The sequence below is a fragment of the Protomyctophum parallelum genome, assembly GCF_964188405.1.
Source record: "Protomyctophum parallelum genome assembly, chromosome: 20".
Lineage (NCBI taxonomy): Eukaryota > Metazoa > Chordata > Actinopteri > Myctophiformes > Myctophidae > Protomyctophum > Protomyctophum parallelum.
In genome coordinates, this window is record NC_139718.1 from 43,373,328 (window position 1) to 43,395,749 (window position 22,422).

General features: G+C 45.5%; 1 protein-coding gene across 1 annotated transcript in view; it reads left to right on the forward strand.

Moving 5' to 3' along the window:
• The window catches only part of clic4 (chloride intracellular channel 4), a 53,537-nt gene that overhangs the window by 25,397 nt on the left and 5,718 nt on the right, over positions 1 to 22,422 (forward strand). Inside the window, exons 2-4 of the mRNA XM_083791545.1 lie at positions 10,966 to 11,075; positions 18,256 to 18,381; positions 18,776 to 18,882. Of these exons, the coding sequence (XP_083647671.1) occupies positions 10,966 to 11,075; positions 18,256 to 18,381; positions 18,776 to 18,882 (343 nt within the window). The remainder of the gene's footprint in view (positions 1 to 10,965; positions 11,076 to 18,255; positions 18,382 to 18,775; positions 18,883 to 22,422) is intronic.

Sequence of the window (22,422 nt, forward strand, 5' to 3'; positions counted from 1 at the left end):
GTGTGTGTGATGTACGACCTGTAGCTAGATGGTGTACCAAGCAGAGGAAATGTGGGCTCCGCCAGCGACCTCATCACTTAAACCAAACAACAGTCCTCTGCATGAGGAACGGGACATTTCTGGAATAGTTTCTCCCCAACCAGCCCTCTCTTCTCCTCTCCATCCTCCCACCAGCCCTCTCCCCTCCTCTGCCTCCAGCGAGGGGCCCAGAATGGGATGGGATAGGGGGGGTTGTCGGATTGCTTCTGCAGCCTGCTAATAATAAACACTGTCCGTCTTTATCATCTGCCTTTCTTTCTCTCCTCCATCAACCGTCTTCCTCCTCCTCCTCCTCACACCTTGGGGATCTATTCATAGAATTCCATTACTGTCTCCCTCTGTCTGTCCGTCCGTCCGTCCGTCCGTCCCCCCCCCCCCCCCCCAACGGTGTCTCCCCGGGAGCATAAAACAGGAGCAGTATAGATGTCTGGCCATTGTCTTGTCTCTTGTGTCTTTTCCATCTTTGCACAGGCTGCAGTCTGCTCTGCATGCAGAGTAGTTGCGAATGCACTGAGCACTAACTATGAGACCCTGCAGATCGTGTGTGTGTGTGTGTGTGTGTGTGTGTGTGTGTGTGTGTGTGTGTGTGTGTGTGTGTGTGTGTGTGTGTCGTGTGTGTGTGTGTGTGTGTGTGTGTGTGTGTGTGTGTGTGTGTGTGTGTGTGTGTGTGTGTCCCGCTGTTACACCACCCGCCCGCCACCAGAGGGGCACGCACACACACACACACACACACACACACACACCTTAACTTAAAAAAAAACTTAACTTAAAATGAAAAAGAAAAAACTTAACTTAAAAAAAAATCTTAAAAACTTAAAGAAAAGAAAACTTAACTTAAAAAAAACTTTCAAAACACTTAAAGGACAACTTTTTTTCAACCAAGGTTCATGTTTTAGGTTGTTATTAGAGAGACTAAAAGATGAGTCTTCATTTTTTTTCATTTACTGCTTTCTTTCGTTTTAGGGATTTTAGCTCTTTTTGACAGGGGGGGGCGGGGGCATTCGAGCATGGGGCTAAATATGTATTTTTTTACAACATTTTATGGTGATTTATTTTTGTATTATTTACTATAGTCCCAATAAACCCCAGGAAATTACATCTGGCCACAGCAGATCACAGGATCTACTGAATGTGAAGGTAGCCTACTGGGGGAAGGCTTATACTGTGTGTATAGGCTCAATATGTCAGTTTGACACATTCAATAGATCCTGTGATCTTTTGTGGCCAGATGTAATTTCTTGGGGTTTAGTAGGACTATAGTAAATAATAAAAAAAATAATCGCCATAATATTTTGTAAAAAAATACATATTTAGCCCCATGCTCGAATGCCCCCGCCCCCCCTGTCAAAACTGCTAAAATCCCCAAAACAAACGAAAGCAGCAAATGAAAGAAAATAAAGAAAACACTCACCTTTTAGTTTCTGGTTGAAAAAAACTAAAGTTGTCCTTTAACTTCAAAAAACTTAACTTAAAAATAAAATCTTAAAAAAACCACAAAAAAGAACTTTAAAAAGAAAACCTTAAAAAAAGTATGTAATTTATTCTAATTGTTGTTATTGCCATTTACTTATGTTTGACCACGTTCAACCTGGCATATACCTGATTCGGGCATTTGTCTTCCTCCTTGTAGGCAGAAGTTACAAAAACAAAAGGCAGATTCTTGTTCACAATGTGTCATAGATCGGGCTGCCCCCCCTCCTGACCGTGTGCATATTTTCCTGTAGTTAGTCCCTGTCACTGTATGATGACCTCTACTTGTTGGTCTGGGGGAGAACACGGAATACTCTGAGGAGTTCCTTTCAGCAGGAGGACATGTGTAACGCATGTGGAACACAACATGCTCTCCCACCACATACATGTGGAAGAACATGCTATATCCCTCCCTGCTGAACAGACCCACCTGTAGGAGTTGCTATAGTGCAGTGCAGTGACAGAGATCCTCCCTTGCCCCTTATCCCTAAACTTATTTTGCCATTTTTGTCTCCACCAGGCCGAAGGCATGGGGAGAGAGTATGTTTTGCACTCCGTCCGTCCGTCCGTGTGTGTCCGTGTGTCCGTCTGTCCGTCCGTGACAATCTAATCTCGGCCACCGTTAACCCGGTCGATGCCACATTTTGCACACACACTCCCTGGATGCCAACGATGAACCTCTGCCCCAACATTTCCAGAACGGCCTGTTTAGCGCCACCAGGAGGCCGCTTTGTGCAAAACAAGTTTTTGCACAGTACACCTACAGATTTTGTCCAAAAATCCCGCAAATCGTTACACAGTATCTCCATAGTCATGTGCTCAAGACGGATGTGTCTGATATTTCATATTCCATCCTAATTGGCTTAACATTGGCTTTCAAATTTTGCAGGATTGGCCTGTTTTGAACAAAAAACCTCAAATCATGAACGCAGCGTGCAATTTCACGTGAAATCTTTCACGCACTTTCCTACTAGGCTGAGGAATATAGCCCACCCATTTCACATTGCCCTGTTATAGCGCCACCAACAGGTGGATTGTGCATGCGTGCCATCAACACGGATCTGCACCATTTCCCATATTCCATCCTGATTGGCAAAGATTGGAACAAACAAACAAAAAACATGTTTATATTACTCCTAAATATTCCTATCCTCCTGGTGGAGACCTGTGCCCAGAACGGCACTTTTTCTAGTTTTTACTATTTTAAAAAGTTTCCGTGCCGGGAATGGATTACTCCAGGTTACTGTCGCTGCCAACCTCGCTAAACTTTTGTTTTATGTGTTTAATCCGCTGTATTGTTATAAATAAAAAGAAAATCCGTCTTCGTCGCGGAGAAAGATACTAGATGCATTCGCTTTGATGACGAAACCGGAAATCGTCACATGCTGTGGGCTGCTAGGGCTTCTGGGAAATTGAGGCCAATGGAAATGCATGGGGTGGAACGCCTCATTGAGACGAGTCTTGTGTGCGTCTTCCGGGTGCACCAAGATGGTGGATGATACGCTCGAATCATAACAAACCACGGGAGCTTTTTTTGCTGGATTTTCGCGGATTAAAAGCCCAAATAATTCAGCGTATGCTCTAAAGGTTAATACAACAATCTCGGCAGTGAAGGGGGGTTGATTAAAATGCGGGTTAAGCGTGAAAAACAGTCAAACTGTTAAAAAATTGTTCAACTAGCCAATGCTATACATCGACAGCTTGTACAGTAGATCGGCTATTTGTACAATTTTTTTTTTAATGTTTTAAAATAGTAAAAAAAAGGCAAATAAGTTTAGGGGTGGCGCAAGATATATATATTATTCATACTCCAGTTTAGGTGATACGGTGACCGCCGAAAACTACACCATGACGTCTCGGATGACCTCGGCCCGGGCGGACGCCGGCGGCCGCTGGGAAAGTCTTAAACCATTCTGACCTGAGATCGGCGGCCGCTGGGAAAGTCTTAAACCATTCTGACCTGAGATCAGATTCATACGAGGTTTCCACTGGACACACACACTGGGTCTGATTAACCCATTCTGACCTGAGATCAGATTCATACGAGGTTTCCACTGGACACACACTGGTCTGATTAACCCATTCTGACCTGAGATCAGATTCATACGAGGTTTCCACTGGACACACACTGGTCTGATTAACCCATTCTGACCTGAGATCAGATTCATACGAGGTTTCCACTGGACACACACTGGTCTGATTAACCCATTCTGACCTGAGATCAGATTCTAAAAATGTCAGTCGTTCTTCGGTTTTTCTTTTTTCTTTTATATTTTTTGTCCCACGATTTTGTAACCCATTTTTCACCCCTGTGTCAATCATCCTGTGATGTGATCCTGGTCTCTACACACCCTCCACCAACCTAGGGAGAGCAACAGACTTGAACTCATGCTTCCTTCATGCTTGAGTGTCCAAGTTGCTCCTTTACACCTGACAGGGGGGAGTTTCCCTGGTTGGACGTAGCGAGTGGAAGGAGCACGTTATTCCAACCAGTTCCTTTCCCCTCCATCAGGCACCCCGGCTGGCCAGGGGGAGGCAGTTTAGAGACCAGGATTACTGCATGTTTTTGTGAGGTATACCTACCCTAGGGGACACGGGGAGAACATGCAAACTCCACACAGAAAGACCCTTTCGCCAACCCCCGCCTTCGGGTATGGGCACTGATGACGCGGAGGAGGAAACACGCCGCCAGCACCCACAGCGCCCCGAGCGGGAATCGAACCCAGGACCTTCTAGCTGTGAGGCGACAACACTACCAACTGTGCCACCGTGCCCATTTCTTTCGTTGGTTTTTCAAAAATAGCAGACCTACAATACAAGCTCGTAGCGCGCCACTCGGTGGCGCGCTATGAGCTTGTAGGTCTGCTATTTTTCAATAGCTAAAGCATGACATGATGCTAACACCAAAATGGGTTCCAGCCCAAAATGGATCATTTAGGTAGAGAGAGAGAGAGAGAGAGAGAGAGAGAGATGGTCTTGCGTCAGTTGCGTTGCTGCCTGCCTGGCAGCGGGCGCCCGTGTGTTCTCCTCGCCCGCGTCGAGGCCTTTTGAATCGGTAATCCTCTCATTGTTGCACTCCACTCCATGTCATGTGTGTCCTGGCTATTGCCATGGCGACCACCACCGCGGCGACGATCCATAATAGCTAACTGAATTGATCGGTGTGTGTCTATAGCGCCGTGCTGAGGGAAATGGACTAATCAACCCATTGATGTTTTTTTTTGTTTACGTCTGTTCATTCATCTACACATAAACACATTGCTTTGCCCAATGAGAGCCACACGGCCTGCTGTGTGGCTCCAAAGATTCGCCAGACAAACATGTATTTTCTTTTTTAGCAGAGGAATCGAATAAGGCGACTTTGGAGTGGGGGAAAAAAAGAGGGCATATTCATCTGTTGCACAAAGGCGTTGATCTAATCCCAAAGCCTCTCGGTTATTGGATTCTGAGACGAGAGAGAGAGAGAGAGAGAGAGAGAGAGAGAGAGAGAGAGAGAGAGAGATGAGAGAGAGAGAGAGAGAGAGGAGAGAGAGAGAGAGAGAGAGAGAGAGAGAGAGAGAGAGAGAGAGAGAGAGAGAGAGAGAGAGAGAGAGAGAGAGAGAGAGAGAGAGAAGGACAATGACGCCCAACGTACAGGAGCCATCCCACAGCGGGAGGAAGGCATCCACTGTGTCCTCCTCCTCCTCCTCGGCGCGGCAGAGGACTGAAGGCCACCATTCAGCCCTCTGAGGCGCAGTATATAGGGTGGTTTTTCCACTGCGGAGAAAAACCCACTCCACTAACTGCTTTTTCCGCCGATTTAGGGGAACCCGCAGCTATAGTTGGACGCTGTCGGACTTCGCCGTTGCGCGCAACGTCCCCGCCGTTTGTGTGTAGCTAGCGGAGCGGTCGTTTTTGAAAACGACGCTAAAGTTCTAAAGCGAATGCCGTCTGTAAACGTATCCATTTTCACCTGTGTACAGTCCCAACGAAAAACCTTTTAACCCATTCTGAACGGGAACCCATTTTGGCGTCGGCGTCATGTTATGCTTTAGCTATTGAAAAATAGCAGATCTACAAGCTCATATCGCGCCACCGAGTGGCGCGATACGAGCTTGTAGGTCTGCTATTTTTTTGAAAAATCGAAGAACGACTGACTTTTTTTAAATCTGATCTCAGGTCAGAATGGGTCAATCAGACCAGTGTGTTGTCCAGTGGAAACCTCGTTATGAATCTGATCTCAGGTCAGAATGGGTTAAGCTATAGTCTGAACAAGCTATACATGCTTGATGATTTGGGATACATTTGCGCGACTATAGACGAAACGGAAGTGGGGAGGAGGCTCCATATACTCCAGACTGTATGATGGAAGCGTTTGGAAATTGCAAGAGGCAACAGTCTGGTATAACGCGAGACTACCTTGATGGAGGTGACGCTGTACCAAATAATCACACTTGTGTGAAGTGAGGGGGGCCCCCCCACTGTGGCTGCCACATGACGTTACTGCTCAAGACTTGGGCGCCCCTCTGGCGTATAGTGGTCCAGAGGCATGCCACATTATAATAGGCTCTGGCCGGACGGCGTGTCGCGTGTTCGAGTCCCGTTCATGACGAGTCGTTTGCTGCACGTCGTCTTTCCCCTCATTTCTTCCTCTCTCCTGTCATTCTTCACTTTAAATCCATCGATAAAGGCAGAAAAGCCAAAAACAAATATTGAAAAAAAAAGTCTGTTGCATCAAAAAGTACCGTACCTTTTTTGCCTAATGGCAAACAAAAAGTGCCAAAGTGTCAACGCAACGGAAATGCAGCAAATGTCTCGGGACACAGAAATGTTGGGACAACAGATGGATCTGGGTTAAATGTCTTGCGTTGAACAGTGGTCATGTCAGGACGTCTTAAACCTCCTGCTAACTTGGCACAAGTTCATCCCCAGCAGCGCAGCAGCACATTAAAACTTTTAACTTAATGATCAACTACGTACATTTTTTATTTTTTATTATTTAGAATGTTTTTTTTTTACACAAGAACACTTTTGCCTATTGATCACGTTGAACCTAACCCTATATGTTGGACTTATTTAACCCATTCTGACCTGAGATCAGATTCATACGAGGTTTCCCACTGGACACACACTGGTCTGATGAACCATTCTGACCTGAGATCAGATTCTAAAAAATGTCAGTCGTTCTTCGATTTTTCAAAAATAGCAGACCTACAAGCTCGTATCGCGCCACTCGGTGGCGCGATATGAGCTTGTAGATCTGCTATTTTTCAATAGCTAAAGCACGACATGATGCTGACACCAAAATGGGTTCCCGTTCAGAAGATGGAGCATTAGTGGATACTAGAGAACGCCAAGAAGATGAATTACAATGAACCGGTGCCTGAAGGATGTGTGACATTGACAAGAAGCAGACAAAGGGGAAAAGCAGTTCAATCTTTCAAACGGGAGGTTTGGCTGTAGTAAAAAATGCACTGCATTAAGAGATGCATTCCATTCCTCCACGCCTGTCCTGGGAATACCTGAATACCCAACATTCCTTATTCCATAGAACCACAGATGCAGCCTGCAATAATAACCCCCCCTCTGTGTCGTCATAATATTACTACTTATAAATGATAAACCTTATTCTTTTTTGTTTTGTTCCCTACAAGTTTCTTTTTTTTTTTTTTTTCAAACATTGAGCATAACAATCGTGGACTGAATCTGTTCATACTCTGCGACTGTTTGTGTGTTTCAGACGCGAAATGAACATAGTCACACCAGGGTAGACACCAGGGTTATATTTTAGTAACCACCACGCCATGAATGACCTGGAGAGATCTGGACTGGGTGCGTGTAATGCGTGCGTGCGTGCGTGCGTGCGTGCTCGCAATCGCACGACTCTCACCGAACTGGCCCAGAGGCAATTTAATAAGACATTAAATTGGTTTCTTGGATCGATCGCAGCCCTATGTCAGTCATCGGCACAGATTTCATTACGATGCTGCGCTGGAGTCCGTTAATCAAATCAAATGGTTGTTCTTCCTTCTGATGACAAACCCAAACCATATTTGCCCTCTTTATGTCGTATTCATTGTAGACACACACACACGCACACCACACACAAACACACACACACACACACACACACACACACGTTTCATAACCTGGATGCTATTTGTCCTATACGACAAATAGAGAAAGTTGCGAATATACATGCTCACAACACAAAAGTAGCTATATTTTTTCACTTACTTTTTTCTTGCTTATAATAATGACGTGCCTAAAATACACGGCTTGAGAGTGTCTTAACCCATTCTGAACGGGCACCCATTTTGGTGTCAGCATCATGTTATGCTTTAGCTATTGAAAAATAGCAGATACACACACACAAACACACACACACACACACACACACACACACGTTTCATAACCTGGATGCTATTTGTCCTATACGACAAATAGAGAAAGTTGCGAATATACATGCTCACAACAGCAAAAGTAGCTATATTTTTTCACTACTTTTTTCTTGCTTATAATAATGACGTGCCTAAAATACACGGCTTGAGAGTGTCTTAACAGTTTGCTGTTGTCTGAAGCTGGGCTAGAGGAGAGATGCAGTACATGATCCTGGTACCAGACCGAGAGATCTCTGAGAGTTGGTGCGTTTGCCAAGGAAAGTGTGGGCACCCCTGACTCTGTGTGTGTGTGTGTGTGTGTGTGTGTGTGTGTGTGTGTGTGTGTGTGTGTGTGTGTGTGTGTGTGTGTGTGTGTGTGTGTGTGTGTGTGTGTGTGTGTGTGTGTGTGTGTGTGTGTGTGTGTGTGTGTGTGTGTGCGCGCGTCGGAGACAGAGAGCAGGCCACTTCTTGGGGGGACATTTGTGCTGTCATTTGTCACGCTGGTTCTTCATGCTGTGGTTTTAATCTTTTGTTACAAAAGTTGATCACCCCAAATAACTGTGTGTGTGTGTGTGTGTGTGCCTGTTGTCCCCACAAGTATGGTAGAATTTCATAAATCAACCACAAGAGAAATGTTGTTTTCATGGTTTTACAAAGACATTTAGAGCTAAAAGTTACAATTAGGAGAGGATTCCGTTGTAGGATCACGGTTGGGTTTGTGGTTTTGGCTTGTAGGGTTAGATTTAAGCTAGGGCTACAAAACAGCCATAATTAAAACGTTGCTATGCTCTCAAGCTCTGTGTGTGTGTGTGTGTGTGTGTGTGTGTGTGTGTGTGTGTGTGTGTGTGCGTGTGTGCGTGTGCGCGCGCGAAATAAGCCTTGCAAATAGGGAACAAGAAGCTGTCCTGTCCTTAATCACAGTGGACGGTTCCTCTTACACCGAGACATTAGCGGAGTGGATTAATGGAGGCAGCAGGGAAGTGTGCTGAAGCATTTGAGACAAGGGGGTCAGCTCTCTCTCTCTCTCTCTCTCTCTCTCTCTCTCTCTCTCTCTCTCTCTCTCTCTCTCTCTCTCTCTCTCTCTCTCTCTCTCTCTCTCTCTCTCTCTATGCTTCTTATGTCTTCAGAGAAGAGTGTGTACTTGTATTACGATACTCGGGAGGGCCAAATGTCCCCCACAACAACACACACGTACCGTACAGTAGAATTTGAGAAATGGACATTTGGACGGGAGGAGCATTTCTCTCACAAGAAAAGGACTCTAAAGATTTTACAGTATAGGGTTTGACGTTGTCAAACGCTCGCAACGTACTGTATGGCGCCGCGACCCGTTGTGTGTTTTGTAAGACCGCATATAGATCTGCTACTTTTCAGCTATTTTCCTAAAATCTTGATGTCCTCCTATAGAGTGTGTGTGTGTGTGTGTGTGTGTGTGTGTGTGTGTGTGTGTGTGTGCGCGTGTGAAAAGTCATTGTCTTTCTGTGTGAGTGGAGCAGCCCAGTGGGGCCCGCAAGGCGGTGCAGAGAGGAGATGCAGATCGGTGTCGGCGCATATCTTCCATTCTCTTTTGGTGTTTTTAAACATTACGTTATCATTTTAGCCATTGAACAATAGCAGATCTACAAGCTCACATAGCGCGCCACGAGCTTGTAGGTCTGCAATTTTGGGGGGGGGGGTCAGTTGCCAATTTCATATATTTTTGGGGTGTCCTTGACATGAAATATTGAGAACCACTGATATAGAAACATGAGGTTTTTCAGAGTGGGAAAAAAAAAGCATTTTTTTTTTTATTTCGACGTCTGGCCTAAATGGGTTAAGGCTAAACCGTGAGCTGATTGGGATCAGTCTGTGTGTGTGTGTGTGTGTGTGTGTGCACCAGGCTCGTTGAGAGAGGCCTGGTATTTTCACATCATCCAGCTCTCTTGTGTGCTAACGTGCACTGTTTCTGCCTCCAAAACGTCTAATGATTAGCCCATTCCGAACGGGAACCCATTCTGGTGTCAGCATCATGTTATGCTTTAGCTATTGAAAAATAGCAGATCTACAAGCTCGTAGCGCGCCACCGAGTGGCGCGCTACGAGCTTGTAGGTCTGCCATTTTTGAAAAATCGAGAAGAACGACTGACATTTTCAGAATCTGATCTCAGGTCAGAACGGGTTCATCAGACCAGTGTGTGTCCAGTGGAAACCTCGTATGAATCTGATCTCGGGTCAGAATGGGTTAGAAAAACTAAACGGATTGGAGTCTAATCTGTTTAGTGTTCATCGTTGGACCGCAGTGGTTCCTATCTTCTGTCCACTCCTTTGTTTTCACTCCCGCCAGGGACGTGCACACATAGACATCAAAGGGGGGGGGGGGGCTTCAGCCCCTGCCCCTTTTACCCGTCTGTAAAACAACTGCCCTTTCCAGGTCACGAATGTAGCATTTACCAATGGTGAAAGAAACAAAATGCCCCTCCTCTACTTTCCATGACATGGCGGAAGGCAGCATTCAGGAGAATTGCTTTCTTTTCCTATAAGTCTCCTGAACTTGAACACAGTCATTTGTTTGCATCTCCACTAGCTAAAGAGTGCTGGATTGCGCAGTGAAAATAGCTGATCTATATATACAAGCTCTCAACGCGTCGCAGCCATTTTCTAATGGCCCTCTCACGGGATTTCAGCCCCTGGCTGCCATCTATAACACTCTCTGCACGTCCCTGACTCCTGCATTCTATAGATATCTTATTGTCTGTGTCTCTGTCTCTGTCTCTGTCTCTGTCTCTGTCTCTGTCTCTGTGTCTCTGTCTCTGTCTCTGTCTCTCTGTGTCTCTGTCTGTGTCTGTGTCTCTGTCTCTGTCTCTGTCTCTGTCTCTGTCTCTGTCTCTGTCTCTGTCTCTGTCTCTGTCTCTGTGTCTGTGTCTCTGTCTCTGTCTCTGTCTCTGTCTCTGTGTCTGTCTCTCTCTCTGTCTCTGTCTCTGTCTCTCTGTCTCTGTCTCTGTGTCTCTGTGTCTCTGTCTCTGTCTCTGTGTCTGTGTCTCTGTCTCTGTCTCTGTCTCTGTCTCTGTCTCTGTCTCTGTCTCTGTCTCTGTCTCTGTCTCTGTCTCTGTCTCTCTCAGGCGGGGAGCGATGGTGAGAGCATCGGAAACTGTCCGTTCTCCCAGAGGCTCTTCATGATCCTGTGGTTGAAGGGGGTCGTGTTCAACGTCACCACAGTGGATCTTAAGAGGTGAGTCCAGCAGGAATCCTTTTTACAGGCCATCGCCTTCCTCCTCCTCCCACCTCTCCTCTTCTCGTTGCTGTTCGGCGGGGCGAACCTTCCCGGGGAGGTCCCGGGAGCGAAAAGACCGTCGCAGCGGGCGCGGCGGGACGGGGCGGTTCGAGCGCTTTGATCCGGCATCCCGCCCTTCCGGCGCGTTCGGCCGCCGCAGCAGCCCACACCACGACTGCTTATTTAGCTTTTTTCCCGTGACCCTTTCTTTCCCAAAAAGCCGTATAGAATATATAGGACAAAATAAACTCGCGCGCCGGCCTGGGACTCCAGGGAGGCTATATTTTAAGGTTCCAACTTCCTGCCTCGGGGTGGGGGGGGGGGGGGGTAACATGTCATTTTTCACCGCCGAGGTCACACCACGAATCAAAGGCAGGATTTAATTTAAAAAAAAAGCGGATTCTCTGCAATTTTCAACAGTATTTTCTTCTCCTCCCAGAATGAGGGGAGCGTTATAAGTTGTACCAGGCTTATAGCAGCAGCTCTCTAGAACCCGTCGCTCTCGTCATGTTTCAGTCTGTCTGTCTGTCTGTCTGTGAATGAGTCATGTACTGTATAAATGCTTCCTGATTAGTTTTTTCCATGTCTCGGGCCAGGCTCGGCGTAACGTGTGGCTCGATTATTTTCAGACATTGTGGGACAGATTGGTCTCCTTGTTTCCATGGGTCTCTCATGTGTGACTCGGAGCCTGTGTGTGTGTGTGTGTGTGTGTGTGTGTGTGTGTGTGTGTGTGTGTGTGTGTGTGTGTGTGTGTGTGTGTGTGTGTGTGTGTGTGTGTGTGTGTGTCGCTTCTGGATTTTTAGACATTTTTAGTGTTGCCGCGCGGCTCGTGACGTCGTCTTCTGGTGCATTCGTCGTCATAAGACGAACACCAACATGGCGCCTGGAGAAACACATAGACATGTTCCTTACAACAGAAACATGCTGAACATAATGAGACGCGTGTCTATTTGGCGGTTACCCTCGCCACTTGGTCAGCCAGTATAGTTCTCATAATTTCGGGGGTCCTTGACATGAAAAAGTCCATGTATTTATTTGACTGCAGACCCCCCATGTGAAAAGTTGTTGTGCCAGGGACCTCCTAGAAGCAAAGATTTGAGTTTGTTTATAAAAAATATCCCATTCTGGGTGCGGGAACCCCTTTTGGTGTTGGCATCATGTTATGCTTTAGCTATTGAAAAATAGCAGATCTACAAGCTCGTAGCGCGCCACCGAGTGGCGCGCTATGAGCTTGTAGGTCTGCTATTTTTGAAAAATCGAAGAACGACTGACATGGAAACATGGCTTTTTCAGAAAACTGTCAGGATTTAGAAGACATTTTTAGAACCTGATCTCAGGTCAGAATGGGTTAAATACTATGTATATGAAGCGGCATCGGCTGCCACTATCATGGAGGACATCTGCCTGAGAGCAGACCCCGCATCAGCCTTCTGATAGGCTCACTGTTCAACCTCCTACTGGGTGGGGAAACCATACCGGCGTCTCAGGGTCACCAATAACAAGGCTCAGCCACGACTGTATCAATGATGAACTATAGGGCTGGGCAATTAACCCATTCTGACCTGAGATCAGATTCATACGAGGTTTCCACTGGACACACACACTGGTCTGATGAACCCATTCTGACCTGAGATCAGATTCAAAAAAATGTCAGTCGCTCTTCGATTTTTCAAAAAATAGCAGACCTACAAGCTCGTATCGCGCCACTCGGTGTCGCGATATGAGCTTGTAGATCTGCTATTTTTCAATAGCTAAAGCATGACATGATGCCAACACCAAAATGGGTTCCCGTTCAGAATGGGGTTTAACGTTAACTTTATTTGCGTTTTTCAACCCCCGCGAAAACATCCTGATATTTTATTTTGCCGCGCTTTCTCTAGAGGAGATGGTTGTGTCGTTTAAACGGGACCTCACTTGGCTACAACACGTCAAATTTTCTTTTTATTCCTGATTCGGTCAATCCTTTTGGTACAGCACTGCCTTTTTCGTTAGGTTTGTTCTGCTATGTATGATGAAACCGTATTGGAACTGAACAACCCGCGTCTTTCTGTATTTTGTCGTACAAAAAAATATATATTTTGTCAGCCCCCGTACCCCTCTGTATCTAACCCATTCTGACCGGGCACCCATTTTGGTGTCGGCATCATGTTATGCTTTAGCTATTGAAAAATAGCAGATCTACAAGCTCATATCGCGCCACCGAGTGGCGCGATACGAGCTTGTAGGTCTGCTATTTTTGGAAAAAATCGAAGAACGACTGACATTTTTAGAATCTGATCTCAGGTCAGAATGGGTTAATCAGACACAGTGTGTGTCCGGCGGAAACCTCGTATGAATCTGATCTCAGGTCAGAATGGGCTAATCTAAAACACAGGCTGCCATGGCCCTGCTGTACAAGAAAAGGCATTGGAGGATATCCGCCCACTTAGCAGTGTCTGTTTTCCCCTCTCTCGCTCTCTCTCTCTCCTCAAACAAGTCCTTTGTTCCGCCGGTGTCGACCGACCACTCGTTGCTCCGGCTGGCATGCCGCGTTGTTCTGAGGAGACCCATTGATAACGCGCTTCACTTTTTCCACGCCCGCATAGAGGCGTAGACACACCGTGTGACCTCGACTGTTCTGCACAAGAAGCAGTTTGTTTGTACCGTTCATGTACGGCTCTATATATATTTCATTTTTTTTTACTGCGGCAGCATATTGTGAATATGGATGTGAGAGAAGAACGACGTCGTCTCGTCTTTATTAGCCAATGCAAAGAGTTATACCGCCTGGAGTTGACATGGTTTCTCTGTGACTTTCCCCCTAAACTAAACACACAAAAAAAAAAAGTTCCATTCTCTCTCTCTCTCTCTCTCTCTCTCTGCCTCCAAGGAAGTCTAACGTTGCTGCGATAAAAGCCTGATAATCTCCGGGGGAATTCTCTTCCACTGCCGTTAACCCATTCTGAACGGAACCCGTTTTGGTGTTAGCATCATGCTATGCTTTAGCTATTGAAAAATAGCAGATCTACAAGCTCATAGCACGCCACCGAGTGGCGCGCTACGAGCTTGTAGGTCTGCTATTTTTTGAAAAATCGAAGAACGACTGACATTTTTTTTAGAATCTGATCTCAAGTCAGAATGGGTTCATCATGACCAGTGTGTGTCCAGTGGAAACCTCGTATGAATCTGATCTCAGGTCAGAATGGGTTAATCAACGTCTGGTACAGGTGTCCCACCAGGGTCCCAACTGGGTACCATTAAGGGTCTGGAACTCTGAAACTTTTTGATGTTCTTTTTTTTAAAATCTTGTTTCACCCCAATCTACACTGTAAGTCTGGGTGTGTTAAGGTCCATTTTAGACCTTGGTGGCCCCTCAAAGCCAAGGTTGAGAACCCCCCCCCCCCGCAACATGTGTAGGCAAAGTGCACTGAAGTTTTTTAATTCCCCTTCGAGTGAGGGTGCCACTTCCTTTTTGCATGCCCAAGAATGGAAATAGTTTCCTGTTTTGTTGCCACCCTCGGGCGTCTTGTCCAAAGCCCTGATAAGTACCGTGTGTGTGTGTGTGTGTGTGTGTGTGTGTGTGTGTGTGTGTGTGTGTGTGTGTGTGTGTGTGTGTGTGTGTGTGTGTGTGTGTGTGTGTGTGTGTGTGTGTGTGTGTGTGTGTGTGTGTGTGCGTGTGCGTGTGCGTGTGCGTGTGCGTGTGACGTTGCCATGGGCTCTATGTTGGCTCGGTGGTGATCAGAGAAACCTCTCATCTCCATGTTTTGGGGTAAATGAATGCCTTTAAGAATGAGATCACACTACAGCGTCGGGACAAAATGCATCACAAGTAGCAGATACACAAGCTGCGGCCTGCGGACGCACATCGAATTGCTTCATGTTGGATTCTTTCTTTTTGTTTCTTGAGCTAAAAACGTTTGGGGAACCACTCACTGGCTTTGGACCGTCTCATTTGGATGGACTCTTTTAGTAAAAAAAACATGATGAAGTCACCCTGAATCTGGGCAAGAACCCAATCAGAACTGGTCTCCATAATCTCCCTAATTGGCTTAACCCATTCTGACCGGGCACCCATTTTGGTGTCGGCATCATGTCATGCTTTAGCTATTGAAAAATAGCAGATCTACAAGCTCATATCGCGCCACCGAGTGGCGCGATACGAGCTTGTAGGTCTGCTATTTTTGAAAAATCGAAGAGCGACTGACATTTCTAGAATCTGATCTCAGGTCAGAATGGGTTCATCAGACCAGTGTGTGTCCATGTGGAAACCTCGTATGAATCTGATCTCAGGTCAGAATGGGTTAATCGACTCCAAAGAATTCGGCTGCAGTAGATTATACGGACTTAGAAAATGAGAACAATTTCAGAGAATATACTGCAATGAATGTAATGCATTCTCAGAGATGATATGCACCAACCATTTCAGATATGAGGAACTGTACTGCATCTATCATCTATGAAATATTAAATATTAACCCGCTTAGACCTGAGGTCGCCTTATAGCTTTTAACCATTATTACTGTGTGTGTGTGTGTGTGTGTGTGCGCGCGCGCGCATCATATCTGACCTCTCGAGACATCTAGAACACAGCGTTCTAGCTCTGAGAACTGACTGCTCAGAGATAGGAATGTGCACAAACATACGTTGGGGCGAGTGAAGTGGTCTCTAGAACAGTCTAGCATGGTGCAGCTGCAGCAGGCTATTGTGATACTCTGTACTCACCCAGGAAAGCTAGTCTACTATTGGCCTTTTTAATAAAGGAGCATTCAGTGATTTGGATGATTTGGGAAAAAACCCCCCCGGTCCGCCCCGGTAACAAGATGTGCACATGCACACGCACTACAGTGGGGGGGGGGGGGGGGGGGACACGCGACAGGCCAACAGCACACACACCAAGGCCTGCCCCCACTCGATCATGGTTGGCGGAAGGCCCCTCTCTATCCTGATTGGATGAAGGCTGGGCCACCTAACCAAAAATGAAACCTACGGTTTTCTGACCCCCAGGGGTTAACTGGGGACAGGGAGGAAATCCTTATATGGTCAGCACACTCTATAGTAGGGAGGACTATCACAACAAAACAAAAAAAGAAGTGATATTTGAATTAAGTGAAATAACTGAATATACCTTTAATATACATCTCTCCACTTGTTTTTTTTTTTTTTTTTTTACCATAATCTGTTATATCCAATAATGAGTGGTACAGGTGAAATTAAGCAATATTACACGAGAGGGTGTTGGTTTAACGTGATTATTGCCACGACAGTGATGCGGCAGGTGAACGAGACGAAGTCGAGTTCCGCAAGCATCACTGAAGGGTAATATTGCAATAAGTTACCATTAAAACTACGAAAATCGCTGAAAAAACATATTTTTTTTAATGACAGATGTAGTCACTACGACCACAAATGTCCAAAGAAACTAGCTAGCCTATAGCCACAGAGTTTGCTAGCGCTCTGGGAAAACAGAGCGGCTGAATTATTTGTTTTGATTAGGTGGTGAACGGTGCTGGTTTGATCAACGGCTAGAAACCGTTTCAACCAATCGGATTGCTTCCTCTTAACGACCTGTTGTAGAATATTGCTTAACAACATCCAGTGTAAGACAGTGCGTGCTGGGTCTTAGGCTAAATCACTTATTTTGATTGTTCGCCTTTTTTTTTTCTCTTTCTCTGCGTTTCATAATGACCAAAGTCGTTGCACAGTGTTTTGTCCCAAAGGGGCTTCTGTAACAACGCGAATGAGCTTAAGACCCGCCGGCGTGCATCCGAGCCATTGGAGTAAGACAGCGTTACGACATTGAGGGGGTTCAGAAAACTTGAGTGCTCGAGCGCTGTTCATGCAGCCTGGAGAGTGACGAGCTGCAGTTTGAAATACACTTTCAACGAAGGCGGCGTAATTGGAGCTATTTTAGGCATGTGTGCAACATGACAACTGTTTTAAAGTATTGTACAGTGACATCTAAAGTCTCTGCGATGTTTATGTTGTACTATTACTAAAAAAAAAAAACGATCTAAAATAAAAGGGATTTAAGATCATTAAAGCTGAGCTGTTGCCTGAGTCCAGTGCATTCTGCCAACTTGTCCAGGACATTGTCACTGTTCGAGAAGAAACAAAAATGAAAACCGCTTTACAAAGGGTTTTTATTGCATTATGTAGTAAATCATAATAATCAATTATTTATTTCACTGCAGAATTAAAGGTGTTATGGTCATGATTCACCAGGATCCTGGATGGCTGGAATTCTAAGCTTAATATAATTAATATAATTTATTTTTTGTAAATCTCTATGGAGGAAAAAGGTAATGGCCGATTTGTTTCAGTGGGTCCAGAAGACCACAGCCATCGTATACGCTCTATAATGGTCTCCATGGTGATTTCCAAACGGTCCCATCCCTAAAGATCTCCGTCTCCATGGTGATTTCCAAACGGTCCCATCCCTAAAGATCTCCGTCTCCATGGTGATTTCCAAACGGTCCCATCCCTAAAGATCTCCGTCTCCATGGTGATTTCCAAACGGTCCCATCCCTAAAGATCTCCGTCTCCATGGTGATTTCCAAACGGTCCCATCCCTAAAGATCTCCGTCTCCATGGTGATTTCCAAACGGTCCCATCCCTAAAGATCTCCGTCTCCATGGTGATTTCCAAACGGTCCCATCCCTAAAGATCTCCGTCTCCATGGTGATTTCCAAACGGTCCCATCCCTAAAGATCTCCGTCTCCATGGTGATTTCCAAACGGTCCCTTCCCTAAAGATCTCCGTCTCCATGGTGATTTCCAAACGGTCCCATCCCTAAAGATCTCCGTCTCCATGGTGATTTCAAAACGGTCCCATCCCTAAAGATCTCCGTCTCCATGGTGATTTCCAAACGGTCCCATCCCTAACCCATTCTGAACGGGAACCCATTTTGGTGTTAGCATCATGTCATGCTTTAGCTATTGAAAAATAGCAGATCTACAAGCTCATAGCGCGCCACCGAGTGGCGCGCTACGAGCTTGTAGGTCTGCTATTTTTGAAAAATCGAAGAACGACTGACATTTCTAGAATCTGATCTCGGGTCAGAATGGGTTCATCAGACCAGTGTGTGTGTCCGGCGGAAACCTCATATGAATCTGATCTCAGGTCAGAATGGGCTAAAGATGTGGTCTCTTCAATCCTACAGGAAACCCGCAGACCTCCAGAACCTGGCCCCCGGCACGCACCCGCCCTTCATCACCTTCAACGGCGAGGTCAAGACCGACGTCAACAAGATCGAGGAGTTCCTCGAGGACATCCTCAGCCCGCCCAAGTGAGTGAGGAAAGACCCCCCCCTGTGTGCACTGTTAGAGCCTGACTGACCACTGTTCAGGCTCAGGCCACCAGTTGTGTAACTGTGCGTGTAAGTGCAGTGACAGCCCCCATATACATACATCCAAAACACAAAAACAAAGTCCTATCTGATTCTGATTGCATTAAGCGACGTTAAACTCACTTTGCCACTCGTGTTTGCCCATTCACTTCATGCATGTGCATACCCTCTATATTACCGGGCCTGTGTTGTGTTCAACACAGGCCAGTCATTCAACACATGCTCATTACTCTGTGTGTGTGTGTTTGTGTGTGTGTGTGTGTGTGTGTGTGTGTGTGTGTGTGTGTGTGTGTGTGTGTGTGTGTGTGTGTGTGTGTGTGCGCGTGCGCGGTAGATTTGCCAAGCTCAGTGCCAGGCATCCTGAGTCGAACACAGCTGGTATGGACATCTTCGCTAAGTTTTCGGCTTTGATCAAGAACTCCAAACCAGATGCCAACGAAGGTGAGTTGATTATCCTAACATCTGTCTCTCTCTCTCTCTCTCTCAGCGTGGTATGTGACTTCAGAGAGAGGCGCGAACCCCTGAAGTCCTTAACCCATTCTGACCTGAGATCAGATTCTAAAAATGTCTTATTACATCCTGACAGTTTCATTATTAACCCATTCTGACCTGAGATAAGATTCTAAAAGTGTCTTCGATTTTTCAAAAATAGCAGACCTACAAGCTCGTATCGCGCCACTCGGTGGCGCGATATGAGCTTGTAGATCTGCTATTTTTCAATAGCTAAAGCATAACATGATGCCGACACCAAAATGGGTGCCCGGTCAGAATGGGTTGAATTGTGTGGTTGCTGTGGGCAATGTGGGTAGCCTCGCTGTGATTTGTGCTTTGCTCAACGACACAGGAACACGGAGCTTTTGTTCGTCTGTGACTGAATCTGACTGTCACTCTTTTAAGATTAAAAAAATAATAATTAAACAAAAGAAAATCGGCCCAGGCCGTAGCGTAACGGTCTGGGCACCGGACTGGTGATCCAGTCGCGGTGTGCCGCGGGTTCGACTCCCGGACCCGACACGGCCTTTACCGCATGTCATCCCCCCATCTCTCTCCCGTTTCCTGTCAGCCTACTTTCTATCCCTTAAAAAATCAATAAAGGCGTAAGCCGCAAAAAAATATCTTAAAAAAAAAAAAAAAAAAAAAAAATCACACAACTTTTCATCAACTAAAAACAATTCCCCCCAAAACTCCTAAAAACACATTATTATAATAAAATAAAATATAAAGTGCTATTTTCACTAGTTTGGGTCCCAGGCAAACATGCGTCTAATTTCTCTTTAGTTGCTTGAGCTAAAATGTTTGGGAACCAATTCAATTTCAATTCAAAGGGCTTTATTGGCATGAGAAAACATACGTTTACATTGCCAAAGCAGAAAGAACAATACAACAATACAGCAATACAATCAATACAAAAATTATGTACATTTGAGGATCAGAATCTTCAATAGAACCACTCACTGGCTTGGACCATCTCATTTGGATGGACCCTTAGTAAAAAACATGATGAAGTCACCCTGAATCTGGGCAAGAACCCAATCAGAACTGGTCTCCATAATCTCCCTAATTGGCTTAACCCATTCTGAACGGGCACCCATTTTGGTGTTAGCATCATGTTATGCTTTATCTATTGAAAAATAGCAGATCTACAAGCTCTTGTAGGTCTGCTATTTTTGAAAAATCGAAGAACGACTGACATTTTTAGAATCTGATCTCAGGTCAGAATGGGTTAATCGGACCAGTGTGTGTCCAGCGGAAACCTCGTTATGAATCTGATCTCAGGTCAGAATGGGTTAATCGACTCCAAAGAATTTGGCTGCAGTAGATTATACGGACTTATAAAATGAGAACAATTTCAGAGAATATACTGCAATGAATGTATTGCATTCTCAGAGATGATATGCACCAACTATTTCAGATATGAGGAACTGTACTGCATCTATCATCTATTAAATATTAAATATTAACCCGTTTAGACCTGAGGACGCATCTGTGTCGCCTTATAGCTTTTAACCACTCTAACCATTGTTTTATACTTTGACAAATGGCAGATCTACAAGGTCATAGCGCGGCACCGAGTGCCACACTACGAGCTTGTAGATCTGCCATTTTTGAAAGATGTGTGCAAATCTTTTAATATATTCTTTCACGGCATTTTTAACTCGAATCTTTGCTTCTTTGAGGTCCCTGGAACAACATATTTACATATGGGGGGGGGGGGGGTGGCCAAATACATATCATTCTGGGGGTCCTCGACATGAAATGGTTTGAGAACCACTGACACAGAAACACAGGTTTCTTCCAGAAAACTCCAGATTTAAGAGGACATTTTGTAGAATGTGGTCTCGGGGCTTAAATAATGGTTTAAACATGGTTTTCATGGAAAACATGAGGTGTGACATGACACTTGGCGTTGTTGTTGCTATCTTCTCGTGCTATCTTCGTTTAGATGGCTGCTCTCACTACTCCACCCTGGGGAAATATTGACCTAACTGTGGTTGGCGCAGTATGCCAACAGGGCTATGTCAATAAGAGGTTTTATGCCTGAATCTCACGTCCAGAATGATAAAGACACTACTCGGTTAATGATAGACCTACGGGTGTTCACGTGTTCTGCTGCAAGAAGACTACTGTAAAACGTGGTGTTAAGATCTTTTACAGTATGTGCCTGAGTGGTTGCCTCTCTCTCTCTCTCTCTCAATGAAATGCCGCCCTCTGGTGGCTGATCGTTCATACTGTGACCACTGCAGCTGTGGTGGTCGGAGGCCTCGAGAAACAGCCTCAACCAACATGGTGGCGTGGTGGTGCCGCTATAGGTGGCAGATGTCCAGATTGTGTGTCGACCTCGCCGTTTCCTCTCTTGTCTTCTATATAAATGCAAGGAATCGCCGTATCCATTATCTAAAATGTCTTCTAAATCATGACTGTTTTCTGAAAAACCTGTGATTCTTCTATGTCAGCGGTGCTCGACCCATTTCATGTCAAGGACCCCCAGAATTATCTGTATTTCAGAAGCAAAGATTTGAGGTAAAAATATTAAAAAAATAGCAGACCTACAAGCTCGTAGCGCGGCACTCGGTGGCTGTGCTATATGAGCTTGTAGATCTGCTATTTTTCAACGGCCAAAGTATAACGACGCTTAAAACACCTGAAAGGTGGTTCCCGTCCTGAATGGGGTTGATTAGATTAGACCTGGAGGGAACGCAGGCCTACGTATTCGTTGTTATACATTTCAATCCGGGAACACCTTTGTGTAACATTAGCCGTTGGCTAATGTATAACTTACCGTAGATCAGCATTTAGAAGGCGTTTTTTTACACAATGCTACAAGGAGCAGTTCTCTACACAATGCTACAAGGAGCAGTTCTCTACACAATGCTACAAGGAGCAGTTCTCTACACAATGCTACAAGGAGCAGTTCTCTACACAATGCTACGAGGAGCAGTTCTCTACACAATGCTACAAGGAGCAGTTCTCTACACAATGCTACAAGGAGCAGTTCTCTACACAATGCTACAAGGAGCAGTTCTCTACACAATGCTACAAGGAGCAGTTCTCTACACAATGCTACAAGGAGCAGTTCTCTACACAATGCTACAAGGAGCAGTTCTCTATACACAATGCTACAAGGAGCAGTTCTCTACACAATGCTACAAGGAGCAGTTCTTTACACAATGCTACAAGGAGCAGTTCTCTACACAATGCTACAAGGAGCAGTTCTTTACACAATGCTACAAGGAGCAGTTCTCTACACAATGCTACAAGGAGCAGTTCTCTACACAATGCTACAAGGAGCAGTTCTTTACACAATGCTACGAGGAGCAGTTCTCTACACAATGCTACAAGGAGCAGTTCTTTACACAATGCTACAAGGAGCAGTTCTCTACACAATGCTACAAGGAGCAGTTCTCTACACAATGCTACAAGGAGCAGTTCTCTACACAATGCTACAAGGAGCAGGTCTCTACACAATGCTACAAGGAGCAG